Here is a 27,515-nt window from a genome sequence, read left to right on the forward strand (position 1 = left end):
TCTTACCCTGCGCTCAGGCAGAACTGAGTTGGAATCAGAGTAATAGCAATAATTAGAGTAATAGTAATCACAATAGATCCCAGTGATGATAACAGATCATAACTTCTGATAGTGCAGAACTATCAGAAGTTATGCTGAGATTCCACAGTCAAAAACATTTAAGCCAGGCAATACCTATTCCAGCTCAGGGCTCATGTAGACCAGTAGTTGTCCTGGAATCCTGTGCAGTTTAAAACAAGTCCTTACAGATTTTGAGCCAGGAGGTCAGGACCCGATCCTTGAGCCACACTTTGAGAAAACCCAGGTTTAATTCAATGCACCCATGTGCACCTGAGGCTCCGAGAGGGTGAGGTGATGTGTTCCAGGTGTTCCAGGGCATAGTCAGCTGGTGGCAGAGCCATACTAGACCTCCAGACACATCCACCCCATCCTGTTCTTCTCCCTGATACCGTGTTTAAGCCACACACCAAAATCTAGCGGAGTCTAACTGCTTATAGACCTGCCTGCCCCAACTTTCTCCCATGTCAGATTCTGACAGTTGAAGGTCAGTTTCTTCAACCAACTTCTACCTCTCCAAAGAGAGAAACTGCTAAACTCCTGGAAACTCCTCTTCGTGCTCTTTATGTAAATTGGGCCTTGTGGAGTTATTAGCAATGAATTCCTTTCTGCTGTAATCAGGAGTTTTCAACTCCCCTTAGCATTTCAGAAAATCAATGGCAATATCTGGGCTGTTTAAAAAGAGGCCACTTAGGGAACCTAGAAAAATGGTACAGATGAACCGGTTTGCAGGGCAGAAACTGAGACACAGATGTAGAGAACAAACATATGGACATCAAGGGGGGAAAGCGGCGGGGGGTGGTGGTGGTGGTGTGATGAATTGGGCGATTGGGATTGACATGTATACACTGATGTGTATAAAATGGATCACTAATGAGAACCTGCTGTATAAAAAAATAAATAAAATTCAAAAATTCAAAAAAAATACATTTTAACATAATGTCGCTGAATTGTAATGACTTCAGCATTCATTACAGATATGTTAGTCATTTTCAAATCACTGAAGAGGAAGTGTATTTTAACTATAGAATAAAAAAATTTAAAAAAAAGAGTCCACTTAGGGTAAACAGAAGACACACAACAGAACTACGGGGACAGGATTTATATTTCTGGAACACTGGGAATGGCAGGGGGGATTGATGTGACAGATGCCACATGGTCTTTTGGCCAACTTTATTCATTTTAACCACTTTAGGGTGGGCTGGCATGGTGAGTATGAAGCACTGTGGCTGCTACCAGCTGTCTCATAACCACATCACAGGACATCTGAAGGGAGACTGTTTGGGAGCTGGTCAATGGCAGGTCGTGTCGTACAGGGGTGAAGAGTCTGGGTTTGGGACTAGCTGCTCCGGTTAGCCTATCCCATAGGAATTTTCTATAAATACTAGTTATCAGTATTACTTCGTACTGGTAAGAGAAGGAAACAAACAAACAGTGAGCATTTAACCATGGGTCAGGACTGCGCAACCTATGAAACAGGTACTATTATTTTCGCCATGGAACAGATAAGCAAACTAAACCTTCAGAAAACTTCCTTGACTTGTATAGTCTATTAATTATCAGAGGTAGGATGAGAACCCATGGCCTGTGTGACTCTAAAGCTCATACTCTTAACTTCTTTAAACTGCCACCTTCCTTCTTTGTGTGTTAAGCGCTAAAGGAAATACTGTCATCCCTTGGCATCTGCAGGGGATTGGTCCCAGGACCCCCACAGACGCCAAAATCTGAGGATGCTCAAGTCCCTTAAATACAATGGCGTAGAATTTGCATATAACCTACGCACATCCATATACTTTAAATCACCTCTAGATTACTTATAATTACTTAAACAATGTAAATGCTACGTAAAGAGCTGTAAATCCAATGTAAATGCTATGTAAATAGTGGCCAGCATGCGGCAAATTCAAGTTTTGCTTTCTGGAACTTTGTGGATTTTTTTTTTCCTGAATATTTTCAATCTGTAGTTGGATCAGCAAATGCCGAACCCTTGGATAGGGAGAGTCAACTATAGTCATTCCCATTTCATATATATGATAAACTGAGACACAGGGAACGTGAAATGATTGACTTCAAGAAACAGAGCTAGCAGATGTCAGGGCAAGGACACTCTCACGTTTGTCTGATTTCTAAAGCCCTTAGTGCTGCTTCACTATCCAGAGCCATAGTGGAACCCAAAGCCATACCTGCTTCCAAGACTCCGATCTGACTCAAAATGGGGAGAGCCGCACACGTACCAGCAGGTTCACGGTGCAGCTCATGCGGTTGTCTTTGCTCTCGTCCGTCATCACGCCCCGGTAATCCAGCAGCTTCTCCAGGAGGCCTTTGACCAGGTTCACGAAGTTCTCCACGGACTTGGAGATAGTTGGGTGTTCTGCAGCACACTCCATCAGGCTGCGGCACAGACGGGAGGGCAGTGAGCTCGAGGCCAAGGGAGAAAGCGTGCTCGGGGGTCTGGGGTTGGGGGCGGGGCTGCGAGTCGGGGGCGGGGCTCGGGAAGGGTGGAGTACAAGCCAAACAAACCCGTATACCCAAGTTCCCCTGGTTCATTGGCTCATTTTGTTCCTTTATTCAATCACTTAACTCATTTATACACTTATTTGCCCATATAGTGTAGAAAGTAACTTTTTCCCCACCATCAAAATGAGAAAAAATAAAAATAAATTTCTAGTGTGGGCAATGGTGTGGAGAAATGGTCACCTTTACAGACCCACATTGGGAGTAAATCAGTACAACTTTTTGGGGCAGCAATTTTCACAATATCTGTAAAAATTGTAAAAGTATATATCCTTTGATCCAATAATTCTACTTTGGGGAATCTATTTTACAGAAATAATCCCAGAAGTATGTAAGGATATATTTACAGTACGTACAAATTGTGTCTAATAGTGAAATAGTTGGAACTATCTTAAATGTCCAATTAAAGCATATTCACAAAATGTGACTCTATGAAGTCATTAAAAAGTATGAGATCAATATGTTTTGAAACAAAAAGCTCTGTAAAACGTATAGTTGAGAAAAGTGAGTCTCAGAACAATCCTTATGTTCTATTTAACCAACTCACAAAGAACCTACCACGTCCCAGGCATTATTCTAAACGTCTTACAAATTTTACCTCATTTAATCTCCCATCACAGTCTTATGAAATAAGATGTTTGCATATGGGGAAATTAATGCACAGAGAGGTCAACTAACTTGTCCAAGGTCACACAGTTGGTAAATAACAACAGTCTGGCTCCAGCATCTGCTCTCAACCACCAAATGCTATATGTGAGTGGAAGTGCATGTCTACTTTTTAAAAATTTTATTTCATTTATTTATTTATTTTTGGCTGTGTTGGGTCTTCATTGCTGCACGCGGGCTTTCTCTAGTTGTGGCGAGCAGGGGCTTCTCTTGTGGAGCACGGGCTCTAGGCGAGCAGGCTTCAGTAGTTGTGGCTCGCAGGCTCTAGAGCACAGGCTCAGTAGTTGCTCCGCGGCATGTGGGATCTTCCCAGACCAGGGATCAAACCCGTGTCCCCTGCATTGGCAGGAGGATTCTTAACCACTGCACCGCCAGGGAAGTCCCTGTGTGTCTACTTTTATGTGTCTCTGTGTGTTTATGAATGTGACAGATATGGTCAGGAAGGATAAACACCAAACTAAATGCACGCTGCTTCTGACAAGGGGTCTAGGTGGGGGAATAGAGGAAGACAATGTTCATTTTTCAACTGAAATGTGCATATAGTATTTGAACAATTTACAACATTTGTTGTAATAATAATATTCTAAATTTTAAAAACAAAAATTAAAATAGTGACATTCCGGGCTTCCCTGGTGGCGCAGTGGTTGAGAGTCTGCCTGCCAATGCAGGGGACGCGGGTTCGAGCCCTGGTCTGGGAAGATCCCACATGCCGCGGAGCGACTGGGCCCGTGAGCCACGATTGCTGGGCCTGCGCGTCTGGAGCATGTGCTCCGCAGCGGGAGAGGCCGCGATAGTGAGAGGCCCGCGCACCGCGATGAGGAGTGACCCCCACTTGCCGCAACTGGAGAAAGCCCTCGCACAGAAACGAAGACCCAACACAGCCATAAATAAACAAATAAATAAATAAAATTTAAAAAAAAAATAAATAAATAAAATAAAATAAAATAAAATAGTGACATTCCTTAAGTACCCATCAGCTGCTAGGCACTATTCCAGGCATTGTGTAGGGCGGGGATGGGGAGAAAGATATAAAAAAAAAAAAAAGAAATATAAAATGAATCATGCCTACCCTCAAGCAGCCCACAGGCTAGGTAGGGAGAGACAGATGGATTAAAATTTTGGTTAATGACTACTTCTTAATCACTTATTCTCCACCAGACATTGTCTAATCACTTTTTCTAAAGAAATGATCACAGTCATTCTGGTAAGTAAAAATTATTCCCCTCATTTTGCAGATGAGGTAATTAATCAAGGCCCAGAGAAGTTAAATGTCCCTCCCAGCATCATTCCGATAGTAAGTGGTGACCTTGGGAATCAAGACAATCACGGGTCAGTATTTTCCGCAGAGAAACATTGTGGAGTGTTCTCAGGCATCTTGAGTAGACAAGCATTTCCCAGGCTACGTCTGTTTCTGCCTACTCTGCCCATAGCAGTTTATAAGTCCCAAGAGCTCCTAAGAGGGGGAAGGTGAGGAAGGCAAGGACTCTGGAGGGTCATTTTGCCCAGAAGCCAAGCCATGCTGCAAGGACGCGATGTCTCAAACTGTGGCTGTGATCAGACTTATCCATCTTCGCCATGGAAGAAGCACCTGTTCCCGGCTCTCAAGGAGAGATGCAAATTGCCCTGTGATTTAGGCCTGTCTGGCTCAGTCATCCATCAGCTGTGCCTAACTCCTTCTGGGATGGTCACTTCCAGCCTTGCTTTCCATCTTAATGACAATGCAATGAAACTCTGTCCCAGTGTTTGGGGTGTGATTTCTCACAGCCTCCCAGGTAGAAGGCATCTGAGGGCCTGAGCGTGGCCAGACCAGTGGCTCTCTGCCCTGGTCGCATGGTAGAATCACAAGGGGAGCTTTTACAAAGCTCAATCTTCACTCTAGGTCAATGTCTTTGTATCTTTTGGGATGGGAGCCAGGAAGCAGTATTTTATTTTTCAGTTCTCCAGGTGATTCCAATGTACAGCCAATATTAAGAACAATTGGTTTTGTCTGCTGCTTTGCAGACTTCAGTGTGCATGGGAATCACCTGGGCACTGTGTTCATTGATTCTGATTCAGCAGGTTTGGGGTAAGGCCTGAGATTCTACATTTTAACAAGCTCGCAGGTGATGCTATATGGTTGGTCCTTTGAGAAGCAAGTGTTTAGAAAAACAAAGTCTTGGCTTTCTTAATCTAGTTTTTAGGCATAAGGTAAGAAAACTGCTCATATGGTCTAGGGTTGGAGAGGTAGATGGGCAGATTGGTTTGAAATCACCCATCCGTCCACCATCCATCTATCCATCTATCTGTGCACTCAATATGTACTCTTCCGGGAACTAGGGATTCAGAGATCTCAGAACTAGCAATTCACTGACCTCCAGGAGTTCAGCGTCTAGCAGTGGAAGCGGATATAGAAATAAAAACTAACTGTAATATCTGATACTATCATTTATTGAGTACCTGTGTTCCAGGTGTTGTGCTAAGCTGGTTTTACTGATTATCTTGTTTGACACTCACATAATCTTCTCGAGGTAGGCACTGTTATCACCCTCAATTTGTAGGCTAGGCTCAAGGTCCATGGGGCTGAGTTCTAACCTCCATCCTGCCAAGGTCACACAGCTGTTCCTCTCCTTTGAGTCCCACAGTGGAATGGAAGTGGCAATGAAAAAGAGCTAGGAGACTCTCGAAGTGATGCAATAATCCCTCACTCGGTGGAAGGAGGGATGGCAGAACACTGGCCACTCCGCATCTATGCTCCTGCCTTGGAGCTCACACCTCCCTCGAACAGATCTGCATTCAGTATGGGAGGCCTTCAGAGGGAGGGAGCCCTGACCCACACCTTTGTCAGCGCTTATGGAACTGGACTTTTCATTTATTCCTTTAAAAACTATGTATTATGTGCTTCTTATGACGGGTCCCCTTTCTACTGAACTGGTCTGAGTGGGATCTAGGCCCCAGAACACACCTTCTCTGTCCCCTTCAGGCTTCCAGCCCCCTTGCCACTTTTAGAAATATTCCCAGGCAGATGGAGTACAGGAGGGTAGAATGTGTCTCATTACTCCATTCAATACGGGACTCTCACTTTAAGACAGATGTGGACTAACGCGAGTGGGCTCCAAGGAGAGCTCCAAGGATGGGGAGGAGGGGGATGCTGTGTAAGGCTGTGCACTGCATGAGAGCACAGGAATACTGAAACTCAGCACCGCTTCACGCCCTAACCCTTGTGCCTTGACGCAGGGCTTCAGCTGCCACCGGAAGGGAAGCCCTGCTCTATTCACAGAAACACCATCCAGTTACCAAGCCCTGTGCCCACAGAACTGTGTCTGCCCAGAGTGGGCCCTATGTATCAGTGGAGGCCCTGAATGAGGGGCTGGGAAGAAGGGTTAGAGGAGCTGAGGTTGACTAGTCTGGAAGAGGAATGATAGGTGGGCTCATGGCTTCAAATAATCACATCCATATCCACCTGATCAATGATAATAATAACTACTATTTCCAGATTACCTACAAGGTGTCACAAACTGTGCTAAGCACTTTTCATGATGTGTCTTGTTTATTCTCAATAAAAACTCTAGGAGTTGGATGGTATTTTTATCCCCAATTTGCAGATAAGGAAACTGAGGCTCAGAAAGTCAAAAGGAAGGAAGGAGCAGGGACTTGGCCCCTGGATGTTCTGATGGGGTCCTGACTCTTCAGGTTGGGCTTGATTAGTTTTGCAAAAATCATTCACGCCTCTATTTCAGGAGAAAAATAATGAGCTGTTTTTGATTTCCTTGACCTCTAAGGACTCCTTTTATAAATGATCGCTCAGGAAGGATTTGAAAATCCTGCTGATCATCTGAAGACTGGCCGCAGGGCCCCATCCGCTTATAAAAATGGAAACTGCCAGCACCAGCCCTGGTTTCACTTCTGGTCAATATTTAGATTTTTCCTTTCTTGAGCTTTAAGAAAAACATTAACTCAGGCAAAATGTCATCTCCCCACTGGACAATCAGTCTCGATACCTACCCGAGGAGGAGATGATGGGTTTCTCCGCTAGCCCAGTGGCCTTTGCTTTCTAGGTGTTTAGCGATGGTTGTGCACAGTGACAGGAGGGGGCGAGGGCAGCTGGGACGGTGCTGCCTGGGACTCAACTCTGTCCACTGGGCTCTGCCCGCTGGGCAGGGGAGAGAGGGTCATTGTGAGGGTCAGAGCAAGACCTTCAGTCTGCTTTTGTTGTTAAAGTTAAAATATTCCAAGAGGACTGGGGAAAGAATTCAAGATCAGATATATATCAGAGGATCATACAAATCAGGGAATCTACAATTAAGAGGGAATTTGGGATGTGTGAGTCACATTCCTGAACCTTGGGAGAAGTCCTCACTCTTACCATGGTGTCAGAGATAGAAACTGGGAGTTGGGTGAGGGATCAAGGAACATTTTCTGAGCTTCTACCTGCTGTGTGCACATGCTTTATAGTTATTCACTCTTCAATATAACCATAGGAGGCTTATTATCCCCATTTTACAGATGGGCACACTGAAGCCAAAGATGTTGCATGATTGGTCCAAAGTTGTGCAGCTGCTAAGTGGTGGAATCAAGATGAAAACCCAGTGACTTCCTCCAATGATATACTAATGGCCAATATGCACATGAAAAGATGCTCAACATCATTAGCCATGTAGGAAATGCAAACTGAAATGACAATGAGATTTCATTTCACGCTGATTATAGGATGGCTATAATCTGTAAGATGGATATTAACAAGTGTTCAGAAGGATGTGGAGAAATTGGAACCCTTGTACACTGCTGGTAGGAAGGTAACTGGTATAGTCACTTTGGAAAACAGTCTGATGGTTCCTCAAAAGGTTAAATACAGAGTTGCCATATGACCCAGCAATTCCCCTCCTAGTTATACACCCAAGAGGACTGTAAACATGTGTCCACACAAAAATGTGTATACGAACGCTCAAAGTAGCATCATTCCTGATAGCCCGAAATGGAGACAGTCTAAAAATCCAACCGCTGATGAATGAATAAACAAAATGGGGTATTTCCAAACAGTGAAATATTATTCGGCAATAAAAAGAAGTGAAATACTGACACGTGTTACAGCATGGGTGAACCCTGAGAACATGTTATGAGAAAAGAAGCCAGTCACAAAGGACCATGTATCATATGATTCTGTTTGTATGTAATGTCCAGAATAGACACATCCATAGAAACCCCAGAGAAGGGGAGGGGATGATGGCTAAGGGGTATGGGCTTTCTTTCGGGAGGTAACAAAAATGTTCTACAATTGACTGTGGTAATGGTTGCACAGCTCTGTGAATATACTAAAAGCCACTGAATTGTACACTTTAGGTGAACTGTATGGTATGTGAATTACATCTCAACGAGCTGTTAAAACAACACAGTGTCCTGAGTCCAAGGCCAGTGCTCCTGGGTGCTATCCAACACCCACTGCCTCACCAGGCCTGTGCGCTGGAGTCCAGCAGAGCTGGGTTCAGTCCCAGCTTGTCCACTTGAGTAGCTTGGCCTAGTTTCCTCGGACAAGACATTTCCCTGAGCTTTGGGGGCCACCCAGGTGAAATGGGATCAAACAGAGAAAACATAACTAAATGAGACAATACAGGGCTCTCCCTGTATTGGAAACCACTTAGCGTGGTTTCCATAAATGTTGGTTGTGACCAATATCTGTCAAAGATTGAGAAAGAATAAAGGAAAAGACAGCAAAAATTATTCCACAGCTAAGAGATAACAAAAGTGAACATTTTGGTGGATTATTTCCCTCTCCCCAACACAGCAAAGTTTCTTTTTATCTGAGCCGTCCCATCAATATCAAAGAAACAGCCACTGCAGAGACAGATGTGAGATTTCTTCCAAAAATGGAGCCTCTCGGGCTTCCCTGGTGGCACAGTGGTTGAGAATCTGCCTGCCAATGCAGGGGACACGGGTTCGAGCCCTGTCTTCCCTGGTCTGGGAAGATCCCACATGCCGCGGAGCAACTAGGCCCGTGAGCCACAACTACTGAGCCTGCGCGTCTGGAGCCTGTGCTCCGCAACAAGAGAGGCCGCGACAGTGAGAGGCCCGCGCACCGCGATGAAGAGTGGCCCCCGCTTGCCACAACTAGAGAAAGCCCTCGCACAGAAACGAAGACCCAACACAGCCAAAAATAAATAAATAATAAATAAATTAAAAAAAAAAAGAAACACATCTCTACATAGCCATGGATCAAAGAAAAAGTTAAAAATAAATAAATAAATAAATAAATAAATGGAGCCTCTCCAATACCCATGAGCCTATCTCCAGGGGAGGACAGAGCCACTGGAGCCCCCCTGGAGTCCTAAGCCCTCCGGCCTCGGGCCCACCTTCCCGGCTCCTCCCATGCTGGGCACTGAACTTACATCGACTCCAGCAGCTGCATGTACTGCTCGTCCCCTCGGCCCCCTTCCACCTCGTGGTCCAGCTTGAGGATGATTTCATTTTCAAACTGAAGAAGTAGGAGATGAAAATCAACAATAACATTAGAAGGCTGAATGCTGAAATCAGTCAATTCATTTTCTTAACCAAAGCTTAGGGAGCACATATCATCTCCCAGGTTCGGTGCTGAGCACTGAGAGTGCAAAATGGAACAGGATTCTACATGTGCCTTTTAGGAGTCCCCGGAGAGCAGAGAAGAGCCATAGATGGTAAGTGCTGGAGCAGAGAGATGGGCATAGGAGACAGAGAGAGGAAAGTCTACAGGGAAGGCTCACAGCCCATGTCATTTGACCTTGTTCTCAAGTTTACCTTGAAATTTTGCAGGAGAATGGAAAGAGAATGGGCATTCTTAGCAGAGGGTATATAACATGTGCAAAGGCACTGAGGGATGTGACAGAGCACTGATCTTCAGGGAATGGCATGTTGTCAGGAACAGCTATTATTTCTGCCTGCCTAGCATTCCTTTCTCTATACTTTGGTAATCACATCAACCCTAATCTCAGTTTGTGAGACTCAGGTGGGCTGATCATACCTCCCTAGCTCTAGGTGTGGGTACATGACACAGGCCAAGCTCCTGATCAGTATCTTTCATTATCCAGACCCTACAATTAAGGCCCAGATCAAGCCAGTGAGACTGAAATCTGAGGTTTTGTTGACACTCTTAGGAAAAAGAAGTCTTTCTGCTTAACTTGAAGATGGAAGGTTTTAAGCCCGGGGCTGCTGGAGAGGACCACAATGAAAGAGCCTGCCTGAGAATGACACCAATGTAGTGGAAAGCAGAGAGGAGGGGATGGAGAGAGACTGAAACCTGGTGCCATTTTTGAGCTCCTGAATCCAGCCATACCTGAAGCTGTCATATTTACATGAATTAATGCCTCAGAGAGTCAAGTCTGGTGACAACTGTAATGGTCAGAGATCAGACTAGCTAAGTGACCTGAAAGTAAGTATGCACCTACACACCAAATCTTGTAACACTGAAGCCAGAGAGTATTTTGTCTTCCTACTTTCAATGTCAAGAAGCATTTCACCCAGTTGAGGTCAACATTTTGAAGAGCCATTTGTTGTCTCTCTTACATGGCTGTAATGCAAAAATGGTTTGTATACTGTTTTAATATCATGCCCTGATGAGTCCATGCAAATCATGCAGTCCACCCATCTCCCTTTTTACCACTAGATAAGGAACTGGCACTTAGAGAAGGGAGGGAGGTTCTTGGCAAAGCTCAACAAGGTCCAGGGAGCCCTTGGGCGCTCCTGGATCCTAACTCAGCCCCTTTACCCTCAGTCCTCACAATAACTCCATGAGGTCTGGAAGTCAAGGACCACCTTTAAATGCTATAATGCATGAAAAACAGCCAGCCCCTGCTTAGCACCACCCTCAGTAAGTGTCAGTTATTATTACAGATGAAATAGAGGCCCAGAGAGTTTAAGTGGCTTGTCTGAAGTCTCAGATGAATGGCAGAGACATTTTGGCAGGCTCTTTCCAGTGCACAAAGGATCAAGCCCAGTCGAGTTGGCTGGAATCTTTCGGTGACGGAAGGCAGAGACCAGATTCACTTTCCCTCTGCTTCACATATCATCCGTGGGGCCGTTGCTCCCTCACTTTTGTGGGCTAAGGGCCAAAGGTAAGGACCAGAAGCTTGTGCTGATACGGCTTGTGCTGAGAAAGAATTTCCTGTGAGTTTCCACGGCTGAGGAAGATTTATGGAAGGAGATACACAGGCCTGGAAAGATGGGTAGGATTGTGATAAATAGGAAAAGGAAGGGCATTCTATGTGTGTGGGGGGGCGGATGGACTGAGCAAAGGTGTGGAGCTTGGAATGTGGAGAAAAATGAGGAGAGCGTTCAGCTGGAGCAGAGAGTTCAAGCAAGAAAGGATGGAAATAAGAACGGAGACCTAGACGGAGGCCAATATGGCGAGGGTCTGGGCTGCCACTCTACACATGAATCATGCCCCTTATATGATGCATTTTGTTAAGCATGTCAAGTGTCATCCAAAGTCGGGGATTGGGGGCTAGCATGATTAGACATGTATACTGTGTCAAGCCTAGGGCAGGAAGAAATATAGCCAAGGGACTACAAGAGTAGGTGCTGATGTTAGGCCATGGTTGGGGTAAATAAGCACTGGCTTTAAATGTCTCCTCCATCCCCTCCACCATCTTGGGGAAGCTAGTAGGTCTTTCTAATCCCCAGTTTCATAGTTTATATCAGGGCTCAGTAAACATTTTCTTTAAGGGCCAGATGGTAAATATTTTAGGCGTCGTGGGTCAGTCTCTGTCACAACGACTCACCTCATCTGCTGTTACAGCGCCAAAACAGCCGTAGCCAATACAAAAACAAATCGGCGCGACTCCAGTCCAGTAAAACTTTATTTACAAAAACAGGTGGCAGGACAGATTTGGCCTGGGGCCATAGTTTGTTGCTCCTGATCAGTATTATAGGAATAACAGTGGTACCTACCTCATGGGGTAGTTAGCAGGGCTGGGGAAATTTTATTTATAAAGCGCTAGGGGAGTGCGTAGGCTCAAGCATGCACTGGGTCTGCTTGTCATCTTATGATTGCTGCTAATGTTATTGTTATTACTGCTGAGTGTTACTGGAAAGCAGTTCTGGAGGGAGAAAACCAGCTTTTCTGTCTAAATTGTTCAATGGTAAATGCTGGCACGATTCCTCCTCGTGAGATGAACTTTCCTTTAGAGCCGAGAAGTGGATGGGGTAAATAAGCACTTGTCTCAGGGTCACAAAAGAGCCCACAGGGAGGGAAATTACAGGGTTCCAGGAATGTGCAGAGCTGATGACGCCAGCCATGCCTGAACCCTCCGGAGTGGGTTAGAGAGGGAAGGCCTCAGTCAAGCACGTCCCAGGGTAGACCCTGGCCCTTTGGGCTGCTGGGGCCAGTGCTGTGCTCTGCTCAGGAGTGGCTATGACCACAGGCTTTGACAACAAACAGACTTAGTTTGAGTCTTGCTTTGACTGTTTTCCCCACCATGTGATGTTGGGCAAGTTAGCAAGCCTTTCTGAGGCTCAGTTTTCTCATCTATTAAATGGAAATTTAAAACAGCACCGACTTTATAGTGCTGTGGCGAGAAGTTAATGGGAAAACACATGTGAAAGGCCTGGCCTGGTGCTTAGCACATAGTAAGTGCTTCATATTTGTTAGTAATCATCATCATGACATTGTTGACACCGTCCTCTTCATTAGCATCATATTACAACAGTCAAGGGAAATGGATATCATCAGCCTCATTTATAAATGAGGAAACTGAGGCAAAGTGGAACCTTTGTCTTGGGTTTCAAAGGATGGATGGACTTGACTTACGGTACTCCCAAGGGTCCCATACACTCCCAAACATACACTACGTTACATCACCATGACAGGCCTTACCCCCCAACACTGTCACTATGCAGAGCTTAGGGCGCAGCTCTGGCTTCTCCAAATTAATTCCATTTCATCCACACTACAAGACTGCATCACATCACTGACTCCTTCCCCCACCCCTGCAAGATGGATATTTGTTAAGGAGCATCCTCAGGTTACTTTCACAAAAGTTACATGCCGCAAGGCCCAATACCGATCTTAAACACTCAGGAAAACGGGGTGAGCTCTAGGAGCCCAGACCTCCTCTTGCAGCAGAATGACATCACGTGGGCCTCACATTTGCATCATGCCTTTCCTGCACGGTTTCCTCTGCCTCTCTTGACTGCTTTAGAACCTCTTGGCTATTTTCATCATCTTGTTTGCCTAGAACATTTTTTTGATAGGAGCCGGGCCCCTCCGAAGTGTGAAATTTAGGGAGCAAGAGCTCTTCTTCAGCTACCTTCAAAGGTAAAGTGCTGACATCATCACTTTTCCAAAGTGATTGGCACATCCAATGACATGGGAGGGGGCAGAGATAGTGTGACAGGCCAGGATGGCAGAGAGATAACAAAGATGAAACTGGCACCAGTAAGTCAGCCTGTGGTCTCCTTTGTTAACTAAATGCTGGTTGTCCTGGGGTGGGCGGAGGCCGACATGGGAGGAAGCTGGAGGAGATAGTGTCATGTGAGGAGGGATGCCAATGCGAGTCAGGGCAGCGTCCTAATTTTCTTTGAGTTATCTCATCTCTTCCTGTTTCATTTCATCCCCCATGGAGCTTGAGTTTGGGAACCTATAATGGTATTATGATACACATTTTATGGATGAAAAACTGAGACTGAGAAAGGTTAAATAACCTACCCAAATTTATTCAGCTTATAAGCAGCAAGTCTATCTGACTCCAAAGCACAGTGTCCAGAAGACAGTAGGTGCTCAGTACATATTCAGTGAATTGATTTGCACTTTTCCACATTATGTTCTAAGCCATTTGAATCACCAGTTCACTCCATGCCAAGACTCAGTCTCAGTGGAATCTGCCAAACTGATATCTTTGTCCATTAATTCATGCAACAAGCAATTATTGAGTTCCTGCTGTGTTCCAGGCACTGTTTTAGGTGCTGCTGTCAAATGCTATTATCTCTTCCTTCTCTGAGAAAGGGATTCTCTCTGGATCTCCTGCCTGCTGAGAACTCAGACCCTCCTGCTGATTAGTACCTAATCCTGTTCTACAATCTGCCTCATAGGTAACCCCCCTACTCAGTCTCTACATTCCAGGACCTCCATTCCTTCCCACCAACATCATCTGGAAAGCCCACAGTCCCTCCCTCCACAAAGAATTGGCCAGCAAGACAACTGGTCTACCCAGCCTCCTACGGGGTTACTCAGGCAGTGGTCAGCACCCTCATTATCTTACATTATAAAACCATTCACTGGAATGTTCCTCTCTGTACCAAGGCAGTGGTGGGATGGAGGTCTAAATGCCTCCATTCATACTGAGAACATTGACATGGTTCACGTCAGGCACTTGACAGGTGCTGGGAGTTCAGGCCTGAGGGAACCGCTTTGGCCCTCAAAGAGGAGCTCACAGTCTTGTGATGGAGGCAGACCTATGAGCAGGTTGTCATGCTATGGGGCACAGGTGACATGCCTGAGCTCCACGCAGGTAGGACTAGATGCATTTCACTTTAACTGGGGCATGGCCACGCCAGCCACAGCGTGGCCAACTCAAGGCCCCTCTTGCTGTCCACAGCCCCACCAAGGGAATCATGGAGTATACCAGGGACATGAAATCCAGTCCCAGTTAAAGACAGAGACGGTCTGGGGTGAAGTGATGTACTCCTGAGGGGTAACGGCTGTCAGTCAAATGCATCGGGCATTTAATTGGGGCTAGAGGGGGAGGGAGGGAAATCTGGAGATGAGGTTGCATAAGAGACTTATAGCAGAGAGACTGCCCTGGAGCCTCCTTCTCCCCACCCCAGCCACTCAGAGTCTACCCTCTTCCTGTCCCAGTTCCATCCATGCTCATCCTGCTGGAACAAATCTTGGTCTCTTGCTTCCAGATGCTCCACTGCCCCAAGAAGCAGGAAAGGCTTTCCCAAAATGTGAGGCCACAGCTGAAGGATGACTAGGATTCTTCAGGTGAAGAAATCAAAGGAAGAGCCCAGCAAAGGGATGACAGTAAAGGAACTACAAGACATTGGGTATCAGGCCAGAGCGCCTGGTGTGAGCCGGGAGCAAAGGCCCTGCTAAGTTCTCCTGTGAGCTCTGCTAGTTCCATTAAAACCCACATTTTAGAAAGGGAACCCTGTCATCTTCTGGGCAGGTGGTTCTTCCCTTATCTCATTATTTGGCATCGTGCACTAATAACAGTTTGCACACGAGGCCTCCTGGGTCTCAAATCCCGGTTCTGCGGTTCATTCTGGATCTGGCCATCAGGGCAGCTTGGGGCTCATGGGGGCCCTGCTTCCTCCCTGTCCCGGGGACACCGCCCATGGCTGCTTACTCTGAACAAAGCGGTGACAGCTGGGTCTGCTCATTCCACAGCTGGGCTCCCACCAAGCATGCAGCTTGTGTTCACATGGGATGATACACCATGAGTCAGCCTGACTGTCCCATCCCTTTTGATAAGGTAGCAATGAAGAGAAGCAACTGGGGAAGGAGCTTACGATGAACACGTGCCTGGAGCGAGGAGCCCGGGGATGACCCCATTCATGGAGAATAGGTGGGTGCATGCCACAGGGATGCCTCAATAAGGGAATCCATTAGGGCAGGAAAATCACACTACAGGCAAGCCTCGGGAGACACGAGGCCACCAAACACAACTGTCAGGTTGTAATCCAGAAAGGACGTGGGTGTGCTTCTCCTTCGGACATTGTATACCATCAGTACTGGGAGTGTATCTTTTGCACACCTGCTCCCAGGACATCTTCTGAGCCAGCTGGTGCCCATACCATTGGGGGCAGTGCTGACCTGAGGGGAAGCACAATGCCCTTCATCCCATGTACTGTGCCCTTCACAGGTTCCCAAGCTTCACAGACTTTTCTTCCCCCTTAAAAGGCAGCAGATTCCAGACGACCATCAAACACTCGATCCAGGGCTGCGCCTTCTACTCCCCACCCCAGCTGGTTGGATATGGTGTCTTTCTCCACCTGAACTCCTCACCCAATTTCTCTACAGGCTCCTTGCAGGGGGGGCAGCTGGTCGCCAGCCTTTCTGGGACCAGAGAGCTCCCACCAGTCCCTGGGCGGGGAGCGCACCCTCCCACACTGAGATCATCACAGCTAACTAGTCTCTTCCCTCTTAGAACCACCTTTTCCAAAGTGATTGGCACATCCAATAGATGTTTCTTCAAGAAATAAATTTGAGAAATTCAACAGGTCTGTTTACTGTGGAACAGCTCAGTGCCTTGGCTACGTTAATGTGCATTGGAAGTCTCCAACAGGGGTTATGGCATGCAGGGGCTTCCCAAGGTATTTAACCTCCAAACCCTCTTCCCTAGAGCATCTGGTGGGATCAGAGCTCCATGGAACATTTTTTGAGAAGGCACTGCTTGAAAGGATGCCACTCATTCTTCCATTCAGCCAGCACTTACGGCGATGAGGCCAGTGGCTGGATAGTGCAGTGGGCACAGCCTGGGCTTGGGATTGTAGTGATCTGTGTGTTGCAACCTCTGCTCTGCCTCTTTCTTGATGTGTGACTTCGGGTGAGTGACTTCACCTCTCTAAGCCTCAGCGCTTCCATCTTAAAATTGGGTGGTAATGCTGCCTACCTCACAGGGCTGTAATAAAAAGTTCATCCCATGAACTACTGTATGGAAGTTATTTACAGTGCTTGACACAGAGTAAACGCCCAGTTAATGGCAGTCATTGTCACCATCATCATCATCACTTTTATGACATGAAGATGAGGAGGATGCAGAAATGAGTTTAGTGCGAGGCAGTGTATAATACGGATACCTCAGACAGCTGGAATGACATAGGAATAGAGGGCAAAGATCTCTTAAAGGATGAGCGTTGGAGTAGGCTTTGCAGGATTGGTAGGAGTGTAGATGATGTTAGCAGGAAGGACTGTGAATGTGGCAGAGAACCCGAGGAAGAGGAAACGTGAAGGAGGACGCTCACCAAGGCAACGCAGTTCAGGTGAGCTGGCGGGGGGTGGGGGCGGGGGGGTTGCCTGGAGAATAGGTGAGGGGGAGGAAGGAGTTGGAGGAAATGGCTGGAACATTTGATAGAAGGCCAGAGCAAGGAGGGCCTGGAATGCAGGAGACAGGGTTTGGACTTTATTTGGTGAGGATTAGAGAACCAGTGAACAATGGGAGGGTAAGGTCTGCAAGGATTTTAAGGAAAAGCACTTTGGAATCTGCTGCCTTTTAGAAGGCACTTAGGTACCTGTTTTAAGGAAAACTGTTTGGCGGCCAGACGTGGTATAGAATGAGAGGCAGAAATGCGGCAGGGCCGAGGGGAGGGCACGGAGCCCAGTTAGGGGGAGCACCAGGTGAGAAGGGGGCTGAGAGGACAGGAGGGCGAGACCTGGAAGAACTGCTAAGGCAACCTTGGCAGGACTTAAAGACACACCTTCCTAAACTGGGAGCAACTGCTGACTGTTGCCAGGAACCTGCTGTGGAAACCAGTGCTTATTCCGCTGGCGGAAGCATCTGGAGTGACTGGGCCCAGAAAACGGTCCTTATCCTTCCAGTTTGAGGGATTTTCAATGAAGATGCTTGGTCAGTGGCCCTCGCGTTTGACACAGGTGGCTCACTCCCTGCATGCTGGGGAAAGCCTCCCATTCCTTCCCCGCGGCAGGTCTGCGGGGCCTCCCTACGCATGGGCCTTGGGCTCTACTTGCTCTCAACCCTGATGCATGGCCAAGTCTGACACTTGGCGGGGTAGGCTCTCTCTCAGCTATTCAGATCTTCCGAGTCATCCCAGAAGCAGAAGTGCTGGACAGAGATGGGTGTCAGGTTGCAGCAGGTGGGAGGGAGGGGGCCTTTGGACACACCTTGAGGGGGCTCTTCAGTACAGAAATAGAATCCTTACTATTTCCTGTTGAGAAAGGGACCACGCTGATACACAGCAAGAAAGTGCATTTTAATCTCGGCCTCGGGCAGGAAAGTGTGATAGAATACCGACCAAATCTGATCTGCCAGCTCATTCAGGGCACATGAGTGAATAAATGTCCCCAGCCTACCGTCAAGCCTCTGAATGAAGCCCAGGCAGATGGAACAAGGATATCATTATGGGGAAATGGGCTGGGGATTAGGGATGCTGGCATGAGTTTCCAGCCTCATTTTTTACCTTTTTGAAATCCCCGCTCCTTTGATATTCACACAGCATCATGTCGAAGAAGATTGGGATGGTGGCTTTCCGGAGCTCAGCCTCAGGGATAAGTGTCATCTCTAATATAGGTCCCACCATGCCTGGGATGAAGCAGATTTTGTTCTGGCCTGAAAGAGAAGAGGGACATGGACCCATGAGACAGTTTTCATGATGCACAGGTTCTCAGACCATGCCTGGGGAAAGAAAAAAAGGGAGGCAAAATTGTAAAAACAATAGTTAACACTGATACAGATGTTTACCGGGATCCAGGCGCCATTTTGGACACTTTACGTACATCCACTCTTGTAAGAGACATGTGCATCTTCCAAAACAAGCTCCGTTGTTAAGGATAATAACCCAGGCGTGTGGAAAGCACGTCACTGGTTATAAGGGTTTTCACCTGCATCATCTCCTTTGCATATAGGGCCTTGATGGAATATGTTAGTGATGGCAAATCACAGGGATACTTGAAATTATGTCTGTCTGCAACACAAGCCATGTTTCTGAGATTTGGAAAACATGCTTTTACCAACTGTTTCATGAAAACAAGAAAAGCAAACTTTGCTGCCAAGAACCTGCTATAAAAGTATGGTCAGGGCTTCCCTGGTGGCGCAGTGGTTGAGAATCTGCCTGCCAATGCAGGGGACACAGGTTCGAGCCCTGGTCTGGGAAGATCCCACATGCCGCGGAGCGAGTAAGCCCGTGAGCCACAACCACTGAGCCTGCGCGTCTGGAGCCTGTGCTCTACAACAAGAGAGGCCGCGACAGTGAGAGGCCCGCGCACCGCGATGAAGAGTGGCCCCTGCTCGCCGCAACTAGAGAAAGCCCTCGCACAGAAACGAAGACCCAACACAGCCAATAAATAAATATAAATAAATAAATAAAAAAAAAAAAAAAAAAAAAGTATGGTCAGTGTAATAGCGGGAGTTAAAACATCGCTTATGGTCAGATAAACTACAACTTCTTGTTTCTTCTGCCTCATTTCAAGACATTCCTATGTCCCCTCCCCTGGCTCTTGGCATTCTTGCCACACTGGCCTGGTTCCACTGTCACAAGCTCACCTTGCTTCCTCACTGCCAGACACACTGCTCCTTTGTTGGTAATATTTTTCCCTGCCTGTTCCCCAACATCTGCCCATTACCACCTGGCTTCTCATGGATGGATAGGCTGAGAAAAGCCCTACTGCATGCCCACCCCACTGCCAGCTATGTCAGATACTGCACTGGTTGGTGGTCTGTCTTCTTAGTCAACTTGGCAATGATGTCTTCATTTGATAAACGTCTGCCTCCCCCACAGAGAGCTTTGTGAGAGCAGAGATCATGTCTGTTGTTATTGTTGTATCTGTAGACTGAGCATAGAACATATTAGATGCTCAGTATATGTCTGCTGAATGAGGAAGTAAATTTGTCTAGCTCCTACATTCACTGGCTATGTGACTTGGATATGTGTCTTATAAAAATGCAATCACAATGCCCACCTGTTGAGAAGACCATGTGAAAATACGTCTGTGTATACTTAGCCCAGAGCCCGGGAGAATCAGCACCGAGAGGGAGGGGTAGCGTGGCCCAGTGGTTAAGGGCACTGATTCTGGATGTAGATTGCCTGAATTATGTAAATGGATTCTGCCATCAACTAGCTATGTGATGTTGGGCAAGTTGACCCCTTGAGGCCTCCGTGTCCTCATCTGTAACGTGACAGAATAACAGTATTTATTTCATAGGGTTGTTGTAAAGAATAAATGAATTATTATTTATCAAGCACCCTGGACGGTGCTTGGCACGTGGCACACTTCATATAGTGTTAGCTATTGCTGCTGTAATGTTTGGCCAAAACGAACCATGAAGGGCAGCCTTGTTGAGCAGAATGGATCAGACTCCTCAGAATACACACATCAGATGTGGCAGAGGAGGGGAAAAGAGAGGGGCACTTAAGAATTGCGGGGATTTCCTAGGGAGCATGGGCAAGGCTATCCCAGCAACCCTGTCACTGAGCTGACACCCAGGTGTTTCATCAGCAGCTGCCTCTTTCTTTTCCTGAGTTTCAGAACCTAAGAAGCCCATCCTGGTTTTCCCCATTGTCAGGATGCACACTGGTGGTCTCCGCCAGGGGGAGAGAGCTCCTGGGGTGCAGAAACTCAGGCGGTATGGCGTATAGCCTGGCGCTGCTGCTTTCGAATAAAGCTGAGAAAAGGAGCCAAGAGGGAAGGCAGCAAGAAAATGAATTTTAATTCAGCCTAAATGAGGCTTAATGTTGGAGTGAGTATTTCCCCAGAATTCAGATAAAAAAGGCATCATCCTAGGAATATCTTCGGCTAGTGAGAATGAAATGATGAAGGCAGGCAGAGAGTTGAGTGAAATATAAAGACACTTTACCAGGATATCAGCTTCATTATATGATGTATTTGGATTATACTTCACATTGGTCCAAACAGAAAAAAAGGAAAAAAAAAACTAGCTTTCTTGCAGGTTTATAGTAACTGCTAATCTAGGTTTCTGATTTTGTCCTTCAAGATCCTTTAAACCCTCAGTGGGGTTTTAAAATTCAAAGTCGACTGCAATAATAAGTAGAAGGTAAATGAGAAACTGTCAGATAAGCCACCATGGAATGAGAGAAATTGCTTATACAACAAAGGCCTTTAGAATACTGGAGGGCATTGGGTCTGATAAGGATATATTTAAGATGGTTTAAAATAAAGAGCGGACATGCCACAGACCAGGGATTTCTTAGACACTTTTGACCTGCATTCAGTGGAAGAGATGTTTGGAAGAATAGGGAAAGAGGAGAGAAAGAGATGCTGCTCTCTAAATGCAGTGTGATTTCAACGGCACTTACAATGCTCCAGAAAGAAATTTTATTCATTTACATCAAAAATGGAATTTTGGCACACTGGATTTTGTGTTCAGGTAACCTGAATGTGTACCTTTATAATCACAGATGCCCACACATGCACACAAACACAGAGAACATATTTGTGGCTAAGTGAATGCAAACTCATTTGGGAAAAAAAAAAAAAAATTTCCTCATTCGAGAGACACGTCTGCTGCTGTTTTCAATAAAAGGCAAGGAAGGGAATGGGTGAGAGGGTCTTTTTCACATAATGGAGGCTGACTCTCCCTGGGAACAGATACAAAGTGCCGATAAGCCTGCAGGATAAATCCAAATGCCCAGTTACACGTGCCTCCGGAAAGGATCCGGTGGTAATGAGAGCACAGGGAAGAGCTTAGGTGTGCGGGTGGAAAAGCAGTCCCCTGTGCTCTCCGGCCTCAGTTTCCAGTCTGTGCAATGGCCTTGTCTATCACACCTCTCAGGAGGAGACCGTGAGATTGCAGGCCAAGGGTCTGAGGGCACTAAGAAGGCGACCTGGCAAAAAAGAAACGAAGAAAGAAAAAAGGAAGAAGGAAGGGAGGAGCGTAGGGAAGGAGGAAGGAAGGAGACAATCCTGTGAACCAGGCTGAGAATGAAGGTGGGCAAGTCGCTGACCTCAGGGGGCTGACAGGGCACCAGGGGCACTCGAGCTGAGAGCGTGAGGCCCTGTGAGGGCTGGCACAGACCCTGAAATGAACGGGATGAGGGCAAGTTACCACCCCCTGGATTTCAGCGTCCCGCAAGCCTCCTGGGGACTCTGAAATAAAGCCGGGCTGATCAGAAAAGACCACTCATTCACTTCAAAAGAGGAAGAAAGAACACAGATCTCTGCTCCTCCTTCTCAGGCTTGGAAAATCTCCCTCCCGGCACTGCTCTAAGACAGGCAGCTGTTTCCCTCCTTGTTACCCAGAACATGCCCAGCCCCGGCTTCCCTCCAGGCCCTGTAGAATCTCTGAGCCTGATAACCTGGGTCAAGTCCCCCCCACTGCCACTCCAGGCCGTGCGGCTTTGTGCCTGTCACTTAATGTCCCTGAGCCTCTGTTATCTCATCTGTTAAATGGAGATAATAATCATAATCCCTGCCTGGAAGAATTGTTGAGAAGCTTAAAGGGCTTTGTACAGGGTCTGGCTCATTAGAAAGGCTCAGGAAGTGCTGATGCTGATTATGATGACGACACTGCAGAGCAGTACAAGCTCAGCCGAGGGTGGGTTCTGGAAAAAGCAACGTGAGGAGACCGGGTCCGACCTCATGGAGCCCCCTGGGGCTTTTCGTGGAACTTCTCAGTCCAGTCAGTTTGTTCGTTCACCTCTAGAGTAAAGGGCTGGCATGGGAAGAAGGTCCGATTAGACGGATCTTATCTCCCATGGCTGACATTCACCACCCTCTAAACCCTTCTCTATCCTATCGAAACATGTTCTTATCTGTTCTCAAAGATGTTTGAAGGGACTTCCCTGGTGGCTCAGTGGTTAAGAATCTGCCTGCCAATGCAGGGTATACAGGTTCGAGCCCTGGTCCAGGAAGATACCACATGCTGCGGAGCAACTAAGCCCGTGCGCCACAACTACTGAGCCTGCGCTCTAGAGCCTTCAAGCCACAACTACTGAGCCCGCGTGCTGTAACTTCTGAAGCCCGTGCACCTAGAGCCCATGTTCCACCACAAGAGAAGCCACCACAATGAGAAGCCCACACACCACAACGAAGAGTAGCCCCCGCTCGCCACAACTAGAGAAAGCCCGCGCGCAGCAAAAAAGACCCAACGCAGCCAAAAATTTAAAAATAAAAATAAATAAATTTATTTTAAAAAAAAAAGATGTTTGAAAAGCCCCAGTCTGATTATGTTGGACCACAGCTTACAGTCCTTCCATGGGTCCCATTGCTCTGCAGGCCCATTTGGCCCGATGCTCCGTCTCTATACCCCAGCCTCCCTCCACTGGCCTGCCTCCTGTTCCTCCGGTTTGCCCTGCTTCCCCCTCCTCAGGCCTGCACACTGCCCCCTTCTGCCCACCATGCTCTTCCCTCCCTCTCCCTGACCCCATCACCACCCTGAATCCTATCACCACCGCCTCCACAAGTAAATCTTACTCGTTCTCTATCCAGTATGGAAGCTACTTGGCTACATGTGTCTTTGAGCACTTGAAATAAGGCTACTCTGAGCTGAGATGTGCTGTAAGTGTAAAAAAAAAACCCACTAGATTTCAAAGAAAGAGTTCTGAAAAACAAACCAAGAAGAGGTAATATATCTCAGTAATGTTTTACACTGGTTACATGTTGAAATGATAACACTTTGGAATATGGGGTTAAATAAAACATATTGTTAACATGAATTTCACTGCTTTTTAAATACTTTTTTAAAAAAAATTTGGACACTAGAGAATTTAAATTTAGACAGGTGGCTCACATGTTACTTCCTCAGGACAGCACTGCTTTGGAGCTCAGGGCTCCCCCCGTTCCTCATCAAGGCCACCTTCAGCTCACTCACTAGGCAGGAGTTCTTTACACACTCTCTGGGTGCCCCCAGCTTCTGCTCTACAGCTATGTCCCCTTGCAACCATAATTATATAGCTCTGCAATTAGTTTGTTACTATTCAGTGCAAAGTCCATGAGGTTGGGGGCTATGTCTCTAACTACAACTGTTTTCAGTTGTAGCCTCAGCTACAGGCATAGTGCCTGGCACTTACAGGGTACTTGTCTTCATTTCCTGTTGCTGCTATTATAAATCACCACAGACAGTGGCTTAATGCAGCACAGATTAATCTTATGCTTCTGGAGGTCAGAAGTCTGAAATGGGTTTCGCTGGGCTAAAGTCAAGTGTGAGCGGGGCTGAGTTCTTTCTGGAGGGTCTAAGGAGGAAATTGTTTCCTTCCCTTCTCCAGCTTCTAGAGGTCGCCCACATTCCTTGGCTCATGGCCCCTTCCTCCATCTTCAAGCCAACGGTGTTGCTTTTTCTAATCTTTCCCCGACTCCCCTGCCTCCTGTCTTCACTTACAAGGACACTGTAATTGCATTGGGTCCACGTGGATAGTCCAGGATACTCTTACCATCTTCAAGATCCTTAATTACACCTAAAAAGTCTACTTTGCCATGTAAGGTAATTTATACACAGGTTCTGGGGGTTAGGACTTGGACATCTTTGGGGAGCTATTATTCTGCCTATCACAGTGCTCAATATTTGTTGTTAAATGAATCAATGAATGGGTGGATGGATGGATGCCTTTCTAATCCCATTTCCTATTTCTTCCCAGAAGCTTCTCCCCAACTCTAAGAAGCCATGCTTGCTTAGTCTGGTTGCTCTCCTGGAATAGCTGCCCTTCCCCCGTTCCCCTCTGTTTCAGTTCTGACCACCCTGGGGTCTAATTCAAGAGCCATTTACCCAAAAGAGCCATCCTCCTGTTTGCCTGAACTCCTGAGTCTCCACCACACATTTCACATTAAAGAACATGCTCTTACTTTGTTCTTTAAACTCTTAGTTTGTTCTACTCTCAGAGGTGGATGGTAGGCTCTTCCAGGCAGGGCAGGGACCGTGCCTTATACTTTCCCAACTCCCCCATCCTTCCCTGGAGCTTAGCACCAAGCTGGGCACCCCATAGATGCTTAAAAAGTAATGGCGCAGTTGCTCTCACAGCTCTGCCGGTAGTGACCTCCCCACATGTGAGGCCATGATGCCAGCCGCTGGAATTTGTCTTTCTTTCCCATGAAGACTGTTAACACAGCAGACCGGCATTAACCCAAGTGAATGTGGGATGGTTAAGTACAAAGTCATTTTGGCAAAACGTGCATTGCTTCACTCTAAGCAGAAATCAAATGTTATGATGCTACATTATCAGGAAAAGTACATTATATTTGGCATCATCCCAGTATTCAAAGACACAAATGGCATTAACCCTTTAGTGGCTGGGTCCTAGTACCAACATATGGTCCTTCTCTCCATAAAGACCTCCCTGCATGTACCCTCTCTCACAAAAGCACGCACACACACACACACAGATGTCTAGACTTGTCCCTGAATAATCTTCCAGCCTGAGATTATCTTTGCAATTAGCTATCTTATAATCACAGGGTTGCTCAAATCTCTCCTGATGAGAAAAAGATGATGATACTGATGATCATAGTGATGATGTCCTGATTGCACTGGGCATTAAAACAAAATTTTAAAACTTAACATGCATTATGATTTACTCATTATCAGCAGTCTTTGCAAAACGTAGTTGGCTATTTCATACTCTTTGAAAATAATTTGCATATTCTGAAACAAATTATTAGTAAGAACATTGGACTTCAGGTCAAGAGTCTGGCTCTTTTGCCTCAGCTGAGTCACTGATTTGTTGTTGACCTTGGGGATGTCCTTGTGCCTCTCTGGGCCTCAGTGACCTCACCTGTAAAATCAAGGCATTGAATTAGATGATGTATCAGATAGGGATGTAGCAGAAATCACCATGGCTAAACTGAGTAAGTTCTGCTTTAGTTTTCTTCCTTAACAAGAAGCCAAAGATGGTCAGTCCAGAGATGCTCCTCCATCCTTAGGGTGTGACTCTTGTCTTCATGGCTTCAAGGTGGCTACCACACCTCCAGGCATCTTACTGTTTCCCAGAAAGGAAGAGGGGGAAAGACTATGGGCAAAAATGTGTTGTGCTCATTGAATTTGTCCCCCTTGATTTTACTTTAATTGGGAAAAAATGTTTTCCTGAAGCCCCAGGAAGTTTATTTCTTCTGATTCTCATTGGCTAGAGCGGGGTCACGTGGCCATCACCTGCTACAAGTCATTGTTAACTGAGCAAATTGTGATCATGAAAAAAAAAATCAGGGATCAGTTAGCCAGGAAGAAGGATGGAATGGCTATTGTGTGGGCACTCAGCCTCGTCTGCCACAGATAGCTTCTAAGTTTCACTCTGTCTTGGATATTCCACGAATTGCACTTTAAAACCCATCATTACCCAAGGCAGTGTTCTCACTACATTGGGCACTCATGTATACAGTGCTTACTCCTGGTTTGGATTAGCAGATTAACCTCATTAGCATGTTAGAGAAAGTGTGCTAATGACATCATCTGGCAGAACGCAGAGTAGGGTGGGGATGGGGAACCATCCATTCACTCTGCCTCCCCTTATCCCTGAAGGTGACAGGCAAAGAGAAGGCAGCCATGTAACCAACGGGCAGCAGGAAAACCCCTTCAGGCTGATATACCTTCCTCTTCCCTGGAGCCTCCGCCATCCTTGCCAGCAGCATCCTTTACTTTTTGTTTTCTGCTGTGGACATCTGTGCCTTTGTTTGACCTCTCATAACTCCATGAACATTTTACTTTGGGAAATTCTGCCTCCCTTGATGGATGTAGGCTTGGTGGGGGCACTGATGGAGAGGTCATCCAAGGAAGGCCAATAGAATGGTGTCCCCTGGAGACTGGACCTTTAGCAGAGTGATGTTGGGATGGAACATCCTGAAGGCAATGTCACACCACCTGCCGTGGATCCTTGAGTGTCTCTGGCCCTACCCTTCGTAGCCCATTTCCCCCTTCCCCTTCCGATAAGTACCTTCCCTGATTAAGGCAGCCACAGTCAGCATCTCTTTCTTGCAACCCCCAAACCCTAACAACATTAATTCATCCTACAGGTACTTGAATACATCAAGGAGCTCGTGATGCTTCTGGACAAACACTCGTGCCAGAGTACTTGTCCTGAATCTAACTCTAATCCACTCCAGGATCTTGTACACACCTCTTTGCCTCTCTGTGCCTCAGTTTCCTCATTGGTAAAATGGTGGGTTGGACCAGACCTGTAGCTTCAAACTATTCTCTGAAGTACTTCAGGATTTCTCCCCAGAAAATCCACAGGGGTCTACATGGGAGCTCAGGAGAGGCCCATTATAATGGGCTCCCCACTCGACTTCAATTAGAATAGCTTGGCTTTCATCCAATTTCTGTGTTGAGCAGGATATTTTTTTATTGGTCCTCAGCTAAAAATAAACGTTTGAAAAATGATGGACAATATGATCTCTAAAGGACCCTTCCAGTTCTGATGTTCTGTGATTCTAAGCAGGTGGAATATTTGGTAACATCTTTTCATTCATCAGCATAATTGGGAACACAGGAATGCCTGCCAAAACATAATCTATATCTAAATAAAATCTTCTGTGTGCAAAACAACGGCAATGAAGGACATTCAGAAAAGAGCAGGCTGTGTGGAAGAACTAGAAACAAACAAAGCACAGATCCCTGTTTTACAATTCTGGCAAAGCTTGATATGTAGATCTGGGAAAGGAAGCCCACCACGGCTTTACCTCCTCTTTGCTGTTGTAAAGCAAAGAATGCAAACTCATA

General features: G+C 46.5%; 1 protein-coding gene across 1 annotated transcript in view; it reads right to left on the reverse strand.

Moving 5' to 3' along the window:
* DOCK2 (dedicator of cytokinesis 2) overlaps positions 1 to 27,515 on the reverse strand; it is a 418,212-nt gene that overhangs the window by 44,637 nt on the left and 346,060 nt on the right. The window contains exons 33-35 of the mRNA XM_036849002.1: positions 18,319 to 18,467; positions 9,597 to 9,682; positions 2,292 to 2,448 (exon numbers count right to left, since the gene is read on the reverse strand). Of these exons, the coding sequence (XP_036704897.1) occupies positions 2,292 to 2,448; positions 9,597 to 9,682; positions 18,319 to 18,467 (392 nt within the window). The remainder of the gene's footprint in view (positions 1 to 2,291; positions 2,449 to 9,596; positions 9,683 to 18,318; positions 18,468 to 27,515) is intronic.

Source organism: Balaenoptera musculus, chromosome 3 (assembly GCF_009873245.2).
Source record: "Balaenoptera musculus isolate JJ_BM4_2016_0621 chromosome 3, mBalMus1.pri.v3, whole genome shotgun sequence".
NCBI classification, from domain to species: Eukaryota; Metazoa; Chordata; class Mammalia; order Artiodactyla; family Balaenopteridae; genus Balaenoptera; species Balaenoptera musculus.